General features: G+C 44.5%; 1 protein-coding gene across 5 annotated transcripts in view; it reads left to right on the top strand.

Annotated features, from left to right (window-relative positions):
* Window positions 1-13166, top strand: part of LOC119972318 (DNA topoisomerase 1-like) — a 176124-nt gene extending 162958 nt beyond the window's left edge. For 3 of the 5 annotated variants that reach the window (XM_038808827.1, XM_038808831.1, XM_038808832.1), the window contains 3 exons: window positions 5510-5604; window positions 9805-9954; window positions 10455-13166. In XM_038808827.1, the coding sequence (XP_038664755.1) occupies window positions 5510-5604; window positions 9805-9954; window positions 10455-10557 (348 nt within the window). In that variant the 3' untranslated portion in view covers window positions 10558-13166. Of the gene's footprint in view, window positions 1-5509; window positions 5605-9791; window positions 9955-10454 lie in introns of all 5 variants that reach the window. The other 2 variants (XM_038808829.1, XM_038808830.1) reach the window with 2 other exon arrangements.
* The last annotated feature ends 623 nt before the right edge of the window (window positions 13167-13789 follow it).

Genomic DNA, 13789 nt, shown 5'->3' with positions numbered 1-13789 from the left:
GTGAAGCCACAATGCTAACCATGTGCTACCATTCAAAATCTCTCTACCTGTCTGCTCCTCCATCTCTTGCTGGCAATTGGAGAGCCTGTTATAAACCCCCAACATTGTGATTGCCCCCTTCCTGTTCCTGAGCTCAAACCAGAGTGCCTAATTGTATGAGCCCTCTGAGGTGTCCTCCCTCAGTATGGCGATAATATTTTCCTTAACCAGTAATGCTACACCCCCAACCCTTTTGCATCCCCCTCTATCACTCCTGAATCATCTATATCCTCCAACATTCCGCTGCCAATCCTGCTCTTCCTTTAACCACGTTTCTGTGATGGCCACAACATCATAGTTCCAAGTACTAATGGGTGCCCTACATTCATCTACCTTGCCTGCTGTACTTCTGACATTGAAACAAATACACTTCGGACCACTGCGTTTGAGCAGACAGGGTGATGTTGTTGTTATCTTATTTTTGTTCTCTATTTCCCCTTCAGTTATTACAACTAAGCTAACACTCTGGTTCCCACCCCCATGCCATACTCGTTCAAATCCTCCCAACCAGGATATTGGTGCCCCTCCAGTTTAGATGCAACTTTTCCTTCTTGTACAGCTCCCACCTGCCCTGGAAAAGATCCCAATGGTCCAGAAATCTGAAACCCTCCCTCCTACTCCCACCTGTTTAGCCACATATTTAGCTGCACTATCTTCCTATTTCTAGCCTCATTGGCATGTCCTGAGATTACAACCCTTGAAGTCCTACTTTTTAGCTTACGGCCGAACTCCTTCTGCAGGGCCTCATCGCTAATCCTGCTTCTGTCGTTTGTACCTGTGTACTACGACCTTTAGCTGTTCACCTTTGTCCTTCCGGATGTACTGTGTATGTTCAGAGACATCCTTGACCCTGGCACCAGGGAGGCAACATACCATCTTGGAGCCTATTTCACATCCACAGAAGAGCCCACCTGTGCCCCTTACTATAGAGTCCCCTATAACTATCGCTCGCCTGCACTTTGCCATCACCTGCTGAGCAACAGAGCTAGTTGTGGTGTCACTGTTCTGGCTGCTATTGTTTTCCTAAAATAGGCTAGCCCCCCCCCCCTCCCCCCCACAACAGTAGCCAAAATGGTATAATTGTTAGAGGGGGACAGCCACAGGGGATTCCTGCACTGCCCTTTCTAGCGGTCGTCATCCATCTGTCTGCCTGCACCTTGGGTGTGACCACATCTCTGTAACTCCTATCTATGACGCTTTCGTTGGCACAGTGGTTAGCACTGCTGCTTCACGGCGCCGAAGTCCCAGGTTCGATCCCAGCTCTGGGTCACTGTGTGGAGTTTGCACATTCTCCCTGTGTTTACATGGGTTTTGCCCCCACAACCCAAAGATTTGCAAGGTAGGTGGATTGGCGACGCTAAATTTCCCCTTTATTGGAAAAAATAATTGGGTACTCTAAACGTAAAAGAAAAATTAATCTGTGACGCCTTCCACCAACTGCTGTTCCAACCAAACTGTGAGGAGCTGACATTGGTTACACCTCCTGCAGACGTAGTTGATCGGAACGCTCAAAGGTCACGGATCTCCCACATCTTGCAGTTAGAGCACTGCACCCCTCTGAGTGACATTTAAGCACTAGTTACTTCATTTAAAATAAATAATAAATTATTATTAGATTAAGTTTTTTTAGAAAATATTTTGGGCATTTATTATTTAGGGGCTGGTTTAGCACAGTGGGCTAAACAGCTGGCTTGTAATGCAGAACAAGGCCAGCGGCGCGGGTTCAATTCACATACCAGCATCCCCAAACAGGCGCCAGAATGTGGCTCTTCACAGTAACTTCATTGAACCCTACTTGTGACAATAAGTTATTATTATTTTTATTTTAAACAACAGAGCGACCCAACTCACACAGGAACCCCACAGTAACACACCTAACTACCCATACATTAGATTCCCTGCCCTTAATCATCACTTCCATGCCTCCCCTCCCTCCTCTCCCTTTTGACGGTCAATGTTCCTTGAAGAAATCTATGAACGGCTGCCGCCTCCCAACGCACCCCTTGTGGCAAACTTAATTTTCTCTAGCCTAAGAAACCTGCTTTGTCACTGACCCAAACCCCTGACTTTGGAGATTCAAGTCCCTCCATCCCAGCAAAATCCGTCTGTGGGCCACCAGACAGGCAAACGCCAAAACGACTGCCTCTCTCTTCCCCCTTTGACTGTTAGTGCAAACAGTCAAAACAAAGGCAAGAAGTTAAAAACAAGCAAAACAATCCCTCCCAAAGTCCAAACACAGCGACCCATCCCTCATCCCTTACCAAAGCACTGCAAACCGACCTAACCCCAAACAGAACTGAAGAACGGGGAAAAAAATGAAAAAAATCCAAACGACATAAACTCAAAGTTTTTCACAACATAGTTCAGTTCTCCTCAATCAAAGTTCAAGCCCTTCATCTCCTGCCAGTCCATTCTCCTTCATAAAGTCCGCTGCCTCCTCCACTGAGCCAAAGTACAACTCCTGGCCCCCATAGGTCACCCATCGGCGAGCCGAGTACAGTAGTCCAAACTTTACGCCCTTCTTGTACAGGGCCGACTTGACCCTATTAAAACTCGCCCTACTCTTCGTGAGCTCTGCTCCCAGGTCTTGGTACACCCAAATCTCAACGCCTTCCCAAGTACATTGCCTCGTCTGCCTAGCCCACCTCGTGATGCGTTCCTTGTCCAGGAACCGATGCAATCGTACCACCATCGCCCTCGGTGGCTCACCCTCCTGGGGCTTGCACATCAGTGCCCTGTGGGCCCGATCCACCTCCTATGGCTGGTCAAACGTAGCTTCTCCAGCATCTTCCCAACATAGGCAGCCACATCCGATCCTTCGATTCCCTCCGGCAGAACGGTTGCCTCCGAGAATGGCTCTCCAGGTCCTCCACTTTCTCCAGCAGTCGCTTCTGCTGTTCACGCATCAGCCCAGTCTCTGCTGCCATCGAGGTGAACTGTTCCTCCTGCTCCCCCTCCTGCTCCTCCAACCTCTGGATCGCCTGTCCCTGGGCTGCCAGTCTCGTCTCCATGTGGTCAACCACCACCTTGATCGAGTCCACTGCCTGGGCCAGGTCCTCCGCACTTTCCTTCTGCTATTGGGTGAACTTCTCATTTAAAAAGCTCACCAGCTGAGCTGGGAATTTGAAGCTAGGTGGGATATCGAGGCTGGATGGGAGGAGGTGCTTTGAATCCCTTGAGTTCTCACTCTCAAATTTCCAGTGAGTGGCCTTGTCCTGCTGCAGGTGACCATAAGAGAGAGAGCTGATTGGTAAGTAGCAGCTAAGTCCTTCACAGGAGCGGAGACTTGGGACTTCACAGGAGTGGAGCGTGAGAAATCCGGAAATTGGGTGAACTTCTCGTTTAAGAAGCTCACTGACCACTGAATGGCGGGACCAGACCCTGCCCGTCCACCATCTCAGTGTGCGTTGTCCGCACAACACTCGCCGCAACCAGCTGGTTTGTTTTTCCCAGGCGCTTCTGGATTTCAGCTCCATAAACTGGGGGTTACTCTCTTCTGCTCTCACATCTGTATCTTTTTCCTACAAAATTCCTGCGACAAACCAGTGTAAAGGCCATAAAAAGACCACCATGAGCGGGAGCTGCCAAATATGCAACCACTCACTCCATGGCCGCCACAGGAAGTTGACTTCCATTATTAGATTAAGTTAATATTAACTGTAGGGTCCCTGGCGCTAGATTGCGACTGTAACATTAAATGCTAAATCCTAATCTCCGCCCTCGGATTTAGTTATTCTTCTACCTAGTTAATTAATTCGTTTTTTCAATGTTCTTTTTCAAATTTAACACTGATTCCCTACCAGCCAATTGGGTCACAGATTTACTGTGATGTCACTTCTCAGTTTTTTTTTCCACCTCACAGTTTCAAAACACAGACAAAGTACCACTTACCTTCCCAGGCTGCACTCCGGATTTCTCCCGCTCCGCTCCCGATGTGAAGGACTTAGCTGCTACTCACCAATCAGCTCTCTCCCTTGTGGTCGCCACAAGCAGGCCACTCACTGGAAATTTGAGAGCGACAACTCAAGGGATTCAAAGCACCTCCTCCCATCCAGCCTCGATATCTCACCGAGCTTCAAATTCCCAGCTTCCAAATTCACTCTTCGATGTGCCTCATTCCAGATGCGTCTTCTATGTCTCACTGGGAGTGTCCAAAGCTCACTGGGAGTGAACTTCAAATCCCCTTGAAGCTCACTCCTAATTCTTCTAAGACGACTTGGTACTCCATTTGTTTGGCATGGCTTTGCAAGTTACAAGCTTTACAGTATAAAATAAATATGTTGAACTATTTGAAACATGCAGCGACAAAATTAAAATAATTAATAACATATTTGTTTCCTGAAATAGTTCAGAGTAACCTTCTAATATGTCTCTCTCAGCTAGGGGGCTGTAGTACCCATAACCATCTTCATCTGGATATATTACGTAAGGGCTGGTTTAGCACACAGGGCTAAATCGCTGGCTTTTAAAGCAGACCCAGGCAGGTCAGCAGCACGGTTCAATTCCCGTACCAGCCTCCCCGAACAGGCGCCGGAATGTGGCGACTAGGCTTTTCACAGTAACTTAATTGAAGCCTACTCATGACAATAAGCGATTTTCATTTCATTTTATTTGTTTTTAAAAATAGAATCTCAAAATCTTACAGGGCAAACCATTTGGCTCATTGTGCCTGTGTGTTTGAAAGAGCAGCCCCATTAGTCACACTCTCTTTGTTCTTTCCCAGTCCTCCAGATTTTTGAAGTATGCAACTTTCTTTTGGAGGTGACTATTAAATCTGCTTCCAACACCCTTTTCAGGGAGAGCATTCAGGAACATAACTTAGTACATTCAATTTTTTTTAGGAACTCTTCATCTACCTTATGATTCTTTCGCTCCTCTGGTTATCTGCATAAAATAAGATTATGAATTTAATATATGGCAAAATACTGCAGGTGCTGGGACTACTCCTGTCTGGCAGCATTTGGTGAGAGAAACAATTATATTTTTAATATGATTCTTCTAAAACTTAACTTAATTAGTAATAATATGATTCTTCTAAAACTTCAATAGTGATAAAAGAAATGTAAAAATGAACTCATTAGTACTAAAACATGCTTTATCAATTAACTGAATATTTTCAGACTGTATCAGTGCTAAATGAAATCTAATACAGCATAGAAATTAGAGGTTTCCACCAAATGGCTGTGAGGAGGAACTGCAATAAGAGTTCAGTTCCAATTTTGATTGCTAGTGTTGGCACAGCAGCAGATTGCTATATTCTACTTCAGTACCACCTAGCCAGGACTCCGACACCAACTGTTGCTCAGTGCATTCATAGAAAATCTAGTGAGGATTTAATTAATACCACTATAACCAATTTACGACTGTTTAGGCTCAGACTTAAGAAATGTCCAGTTCTGTGAGTGACTTCATGTTTGAGATGGTAAACACAACATTAACAAATTTAGACTTCATACTTTTCTATTGGCAGATTGAAACCAAAAAGGAACAGCTTGGAGTGGCTAAGAAAGATCTGAAAAATGCTAAGGTGGATTACAAAGTGAAAAAAGATGAAAGGTCAAAACAGTAAGTATATCCAGAACCCCACTGATTTATTAAAGGGCCTCCTGTTGAAGCAATGGTACAGTAGTCCCCCTTTATAACGCGGGTGTTGGGGTCCAAGACAGCCACCCGCGTTGTAGCCGAGCCGCGGATATCCATGATGGGGGTTTTAAATTTATTTTAAAATCTATGCTAGCGCTTCCCATTGTGAGTCTACGGGGGGGGCGGGGGGAGAGGTCAGACCCCCGTAGACTCTCAATGGGAAGCGCTAGCATAGATTTTTAAATAAATTTAAAACCCCCATCGTGGATCCAATTAAAATTTCAGCGGCCGGCTCACTTTGATCCGAAGGAAGCTGCTCTCACTGAAATCAGCCGGCCGCTGAAATTGACACTGCCGGCTGCTCTCTCCCTCCAATCCAACTTTTAAGTTTTAATGTTTCTGATAGGAGGGAGAGAGCAGCCGGCAGTGTCAATTTCTTTTTTTTTCCTCCGGCTTGCCCCCTCTCCCCCCACATCCTCCAACTAGACCCCTCTCCCCCCACACCCTCCGATTCGCCTCCTCTCCCCCCAACACCCTCCGGCTCGCCCCCTCTTCCCCCCCAACACCCTCCGGCTCGCCCCCAACACCCTCCGGCTCGCCCCCTCTCCCCCCACATCCTCCGGCTCGCCCCCTCCCCACACCCTCCGGCTCGCTCCCTCTCCCCCTCTTCCCCCACACCCTCCTGCTCTCCCCCACAGCGTCCAGCTCGCCCCCTGTCCCCCCACACCCTCCGGCTCGCCCCCTCTCCCCCCCCCTCCTCCTCTCCTCCCCCGTCCCCCAACACCCGCAGGGCCCCCCTCTCTCCCCCAACACCCGCAGGGCCCTCCTCTATCCCCCAACACCCGCAGGTCCACCCTCTCTCCCCCACACCCCCAGGGGGGTCTCCCCCACACCCGCCCCCCTCCTCTCCCCCGCCCCCTCCTCTCCCCCCCCAACACCCGCCCCCCCTCCTCCCCCCCAACACCCGCCCCCCCCTTCTCTCCCCCCCCAACACCGCCCCCCCCTCTCCCCCCCAACACCGCCCCCCCCTCTTCTCCCCCCCCCCACCCAACACCCTCCCCCCCTATTCTCACCCCCAACACCCCGCCCCCCCCTCGGCAGTGTCAATTTCAGCGGCCGGCTGATTATTTCAGTGAGAGCAGCTTCCCTCTCCGGATCAAAGTGATCCGGCCGCTGAAATTGACACTGCCCGCTGCTCTCTCCCTCCAATCTAACTTTAAAGTTTCAATGTTTCTGATTGGAGGGAGAGAGCAGCGGGCAGTGTCAATTTCAGCGGCCGGCTCACTTTGATCCAGAGAGGGAAGCTGCTCTCACTGAAACAATCAGCCGGCCGCTGAAATTGACACAACTGACAGTTGGGGTCCATCAGCCCCCCCGCGGTATATCGCGAACCGCGGTATTGCGGAGCGCGGTATAACGGGGGACTACTGTATTCAGTAGTATCAATTACCGTTTGAGCATTTTCGATTGGCATAGCCTCATAGCTGTTTGGATGAAGAGATTCCAAATTTCCACTACCTTTTATGTAGTTTTCTGCCATCACCTCTGAATGGCCTAGCTCTAATTTTAAGATTATGCTCTCTTGTCTGGATTCTCCCACCAGAGGTGATAGCTTCTACTTATCTACCATTAACCTCTTACAAGTGAACCAGTCAATTGAAAATAGGAACAGGAGCAGACTACTCAGTCCATTCAGCCTGTTCTGTCATTCTATACAATCACGTCTATATCACTTCAAACCTTTACCAACACTTACCCCATAACCCTTTACATAAATCTATCAATCTTTTCCTTAAACATACTCGATGACTGAGCTTCCACAGACCTCTGATGTGGAGAATTCCAGAGAGTCACAACCCTCTACGTAAAGAAAATTCTCCTCATAAGAACATAAGAACTAGGAGCAGGAGTAGGCCATCTGGCCCCTCGAGCCTGCTCCGCCATTCAATTAGATCATGGCTGATCTTTTGTGGACTCAGCTCCACTTTCCGGCCCGAACACCATAACCCTTAATCCCTTTATTCTTCAAAAAACTATCTATCTTTACCTTAAAAACATGTAATGAAGGAGCCTCAACTGCTTCACTGGGCAAGGAATTCCATAGATTCACAACCCTTTGGGTGAAGAAGTTCCTCCTAAACTCAGTCCTAAATCTACTTCCCCTTATTTTGAGGCTATGCCCCTTAGTTCTGCTTTCACCCGCCAGTGGAAACAACCTGCCCGCATCTATCCTATCTATTCCCTTCATAATTTTAAATGTTTCTATAAGATCCCCCCTCATCCTTCTAAATTCCAACGAGTACAGTCCCAGTCTACTCAACCTCTCCTCATAATCCAACCCCTTCAGCTCTGGGATTAACCTAGTGAATCTCCTCTGCACACCCTCCAGCGCCAGTACGTCCTTTCTCAAGTAAGGAGACCAAAACCGAACACAATATTCCAGGTGTGGCCGCACTAACACCTTATACAATTGCAACATAACCTCCCTAGTCTTAAACTCCATCCCTCTAGCAATGAAGGACAAAATTCCATTTGCCTTCTTAATCACCTGTTGCACTTGTAAACCAACCTTCTGTGACTCATGCACTAGCACACCCAAGTCTCTCTGAACAGCGGCATGCTTTAATATTTTATCGTTTAAATAATAATCCCGTTTGCTGTTATTCCTACCAAAATGGATAACCTCACATTTGTCAACATTGTATTCCATCTGCCAGACCCTAGCCCATTCACTTAACCTATCCAAATCCCTCTGCAGACTTCCGGTATCCTCTGCACTTTTCGCTTTACCACTCATCTTAGTGTCATCTGCAAACCTGGACACATTGCCCTTGGTCCCCAACTCCAAATCATCAATGTAAATTGTGAACAATTGTGGGCCCAACACGGATCCCTGAGGGACACCACTAGCTACTGATTGCCAACCAGAGAAACACCCATTTATCCCTCATCTTGGTCCTAAGTGGCATTCCCCCTTTTTTTGAAATTGTGCCCCCTTGTTCTAGACTCCCCAAACAAAGGAAACATCTTACCCTGTTTATCCCTTAAAGTATTTTGTAGATTTTAATGAGATCACCTCACATTCTTCGAAACTCTGGAGAATACAGGCCTAGTTTTCCCAATCTCTCTTCATTAGACACTCCCGTCATCCTGGGAACATGTCTTGTGAACCTTTGTGATTCTCCCTCTATGGCAATAATACATTTTGAGGTAAGGGAACCAAAACTGCATGCAGTCTAACTAAACTTCTATACAATTGAAGCAAGACCTCATACTGTACAATAGAACATAGAACAGTACAGCACAGTACAATACTTGCAGCACGGTCGCACAGCGGTTAGCACTGTGACTTTACAGCTCCAGGGTCCCAGGTTTGATTCCCGGCTTGGGTCACTGTGCAGAGTTTGCACGTTCTCCCCGTGTCTGCGTGGGTTTCCTCCGGGTGCTCCAGTTTCCTCCCACAAGTCCCGAAAGACGTGCTGTTAGGTAATTTGGACATTTTTAATTCTCCCTCCATGTACCCGAACAGGTGCCGGAATGTGGTGACTAGGGGCTTTTCACAGTCACTTCATTGCAGTGTTAATGTAAGCCTACTTGTGACAATAAAGATTATTTCTTTGAAATATTCAATTTCCAGCCTTGGTTACCGTGCAGCCATATTTCCATAATGGCAATTTTATCCATTTACCTCTATTAGTGTCTTTAGATTATCTACCTTGTTACAAATCTGCGCACATTCAGATAGAGAGTCCTTCATTTGTCTTTTTGACATCATTCCCCATTTGACACGTACGCGATTCTTTGCTTTGTTTCTCCTACCTACTAGTTCCATGACGATTTCCTGTTACCCACTTTGCTTTCTTCCAATTTGGGCCACACCTTGGGTTCCCATCCCCCTGACAAGCTAGTTTAAACCATGGCCATGTTGCAGGATAACGAAGAGCAGCCAAAGGAGCTGTGTATCCCAACATCCGTCAAAAGAGTAAATGTTTGTGACGGGAGCTAAAAGAACTGAAACAAAAGATTGGCCTGGAAGTGAGTAATCTTAAATTTTCTATTACTTCCCAAAGAAATGTGTAATGACCTGCTTGTCATATTGGGACGCGAAGACTGGGAATGAAGAAATACTCTTATTTTAAAAATTCTGTTCTAAATCAAATCTGATAAAGCTTCTTTATGCAGGGTGGTGGAGAAGAAGAAAAAGCTATTACAGAGGTTAGAAGAACAACTAATGAAGCTGGAAGTTCAAGCAACAGACAAAGAGGAGAACAAGCAGATTGCATTGGGCACATCCAAACTCAACTATCTTGATCCCAGAATTACCGTTGCTTGGTCAGTAAGAACTAGACAAAATTAAGAGCGTGTTACTGCTGACACATGGGATTGATGCAATTTTTGTCCTGAATAATCTAAACTATAATATCGGTCAAGCTTAACATTTATGTTGGAAGTCGAGGCAATGTTTTGATATTTCAGTACTGTTCCACCCTAACCATCAAATGAGGTGCTGAACATGAACAGACGACCCAGAATCTGAATTTTGTCCTGACTATGTTTCTCCTCTCAATTTCAACTTGTCCCTCCTCTTCACATACTGATATATTTCCAACAATTTTTTTTTCAAATGAAAATGTTTTTTAACGTTTCTAACTCGAGTCTTTTTGATTTCTTTCACCCTCACCCTCCAAACATCAGAATTTGGGCCCTGACCCGACCCATCTGGTTTGCGATTTTTCCACTGTATTTACCTTTTTGTATAATCTTGCATATTTTTGAAATTGCAGTAGAATTACTGAGCCTAAATGAAACCCATTTATCTCTTGTCTTTGAAGGTGTAAGAAGTGGCATGTTCCCATTGAGAAGGTCTACAACAAGACACAGAGAGAGAAATTTGCCTGGGCCATTGATATGACTGATGAAAATTTTGAATTCTAAAACAAAACCCATGCTCACCTCAAGCAATTGCACAATGTCTCAGGGAGTTGAAAAGATGTAACAGTATTATAATCTGCACTTGAACACTCTTCTTTGAATCGGTTTCTTTCAATGTGTTTATATTTCAAAAGATATAATTTTTATTTGCTTTGTTGCACAGTTGGTGAGATGTTAATTGGAAAGAATTAAGATGAAAGTTATTGAAATATGTAAAGCTTAATGGTGCTGTATAGCACCATGTGGCAATAAACATGTGAGGAAATGAACTTCTAAAGAAAAAAAAAGAAACATAGTGTCTTCAAACATCTCTTAATCATCCTCATCCAAAAGTTCTTGATATTGCCTTCAAGTATCCATTAATGTTTCTTTGGAGTTGCAAGTGAACTATGTGCGTAGTCCCTTGGGCCTGGCCTGCATGGAGAATTACTGCACAGTTTAGAAGGAATGATGGTTACCTGTAAAGTTCATTACCACATGCCATTGTAGGTGAATATCACATAACAGTGCACCATCTCAGACTAGCTAAAGTCATTGATAGAAGCATAGAGCAGAAACAAGTGAGTAGTAAGATGAACACTATAAATCTGTTGAATGAAAACCCATGTCTTATAAAACTGTGTATCTGTTTGTACATTGAAGCTAGTTTCTGGGTTCAAGGTCAAAGTATTCCCTATGTTTTAGGCCTCAGAAAACAAAAAGGGGAAATAAATGTTTGTTAATAATACACAGTCAGAGCATTCTTTTTTTTAAAGCGTGCCTGTAGGTGGCACTGTGTAATGCTATAGGATGGGGACACTTAACTGGAAATTTCCTTAAGGCAGCATGCAAAAGACAAAACGCTGAAATCGTCACTCAAGGCAGAACTAGCAGTTGGAGTAAGATTTTCTGTTGAGGATATTCTTTCTTCCCAACGCCATAAATCAATCTGAAAAACTAGCAGGCCCACCCAAACAACCAACAGAATCCCAAATCGCACCTCAACTCACTCACAACACCATGTAAATAAAAAGGGAATGTTTCTATCATTTATTTGAAAAAAAGAACGGTCCAATATCGATTGTAAATTTGCATGTCCCTTATTTGAATTGACTTTTGCTAAACCTTAATCTAGTAGTGTGATATTTGCCTAGAAGGCAAATGTACGAGTTTGTAATTATCAAAATGACAGTTGCAGAGCCTTCAGGAAATAGATATCTGTCGATTTTGTTGAATAATGGTTGGTCAAATCACATCCAAGTGGAGAATGTGATGCTCAATCAATGTACCAAAAATGAGACAAATTTTTCTGAGGTGGATAATTGCAGACCAGGCAATTAAATAGGTAATACCTATTGCCTGTATTCACAAAATCATTTATTTTGTCTCTTCATCATTCAGCCATCTTCTGCAGTCTTAAAAGGGCAAACAAGGAAAAAATAGATTCAAATTATCTAATTACACTTCAAAATGCTTTTAACATTTTTCCACAAAGCATGTACACGGTCACAAGACAATTGGAGAGGAGGAAGTCCATTTTGACCCATCTTAATTCACTCGGTGACCAGCACAGTGGTGTATTCAAGGTGCAATCTGACTAGAAACGATAAAATTTGTTCACTATCTCCTCTGACTACATAGTTTTGACTATATCATTCAACATATTCAGTTAGCTTTCGTTGGTTACTGTTGTGCAGTGGTTTACATGTCATATTTTCATGATAACTGCCAACACCCTTACAGAACTTGAATATTGCTGAAAAAAGAGACACGTCGAAACTCTGTCTTGCACTCAAGACAGTCAGCAATACCCTTCATTTTCTACTTGCTTATTTCAACATTCATGGAATAAGTGTCAGTAATTTGGTATATGCCATACTTAATGCTTGTATGAATTCATATACACTTTTGTTGCCGCTACATATTTTAATTCAACTCTTGTTGTAATTTCTGAACTGAATCTACTGCCCTTACCAGTTTAAAATGGAAATTTCATTTCCTTACATTGAGTTCTTAGGAAATTCAAATCTTTAGTTGCCCATGGCCCTATTAACAAAAGCCTCCGACACCTCAAACAGACCACTTCCTAAGTCTAGACACTCCATGTAATATTTCATTTATTACAGATGCCAACATTTTAAAAAGTACTTAACTAGCTGTAAGTTGACTTCACTAGAATGTTCTGAGATTGTCAAAGGTGCTGTTTAAATGCAAGTCTATGTAAATATCCACTCCCTCTTCCACCCTGCTCCATCATTCCTGTCTTTGCCTTTCAACTATGTTTCCACCATGACTTCTTTGTTTCCTGCTTCCTCATGCAGATTAATGCATTCAAGAAAAGTAGAAAATGATTCCAATATTCAGTGGACCAGGCAGCATTTTGTGGAGAAAAGTGCTGAGTTAATGGAGGGGGAGGATTGTATGGAATAAAAACAGGAAACTTGGTATGATGGCTGACTGAACTAGGCGGATGCACATCAATACAATTATCTGACAGTGGGGTGAGATGTAAAAGTAAAGTGTTTTGTCATTTCAGGCCTCATTCTTACCTTGGGCGGGTTCATGTTTGTAATATAGTTTCATGCATGAATATTCATTAGCACAACATCTTTATGTAATAAAGTCCTTTAAAAGATAAAATCAAGCCACAAGAATCTTATTGCATTCCGTTCACATTCGTTTGAAGGACATATGCGGCTTTGTGCAGTTATTTGTGGTTGGGTTTCTCTTAAATTCTAAGCACACAAGATGGGAATTGGAAATGGCGACTTAGTTGGAGTCTAGGGATTCACACAGGTGAGTTGGGTAAATATGGAGTGGGTGCGAGTGCATGGATGAGTGGAGAGCAATCTGAGAGGACAGCGGGTCAGATTAGTAAGGATGAGTAGCGGAATCCAAGGAAGACCAGAAGGTGAATAATAATCTTTATTATTGTCACAAGTAGGTTTACGTTAACACCGCAATGAAGTTACTGTGAAAATCCCCTTGTCGCCATGCTCCGGCACCTGTGTGGGTACACAGGGAATTCAGAATGTCCAATTCACCTAACAAGCATGTCTTTCGGTACTTGTGGGAGGAAACCAGAGCACCCAGACCTGGGGAGAACGTGCAGACTCTGCCAGGAAATTCAAATCTTCAGTTGCCTGTTAAACCCTATTAACAAAATCTTCAGGGACCTCAAGCCAGGGACCCTGGTGCTTTGAAGCAACAGTGCTAACCACTGTGCTACCATGCCGCGTTGAAGAGGTAGGGGCCT

The sequence above is a fragment of the Scyliorhinus canicula genome, chromosome 10 (assembly GCF_902713615.1).
Source record: "Scyliorhinus canicula chromosome 10, sScyCan1.1, whole genome shotgun sequence".
Classification (NCBI taxonomy): domain Eukaryota; kingdom Metazoa; phylum Chordata; class Chondrichthyes; order Carcharhiniformes; family Scyliorhinidae; genus Scyliorhinus; species Scyliorhinus canicula.
This window is presented reverse-complemented; position numbering and strand designations above follow the sequence as displayed.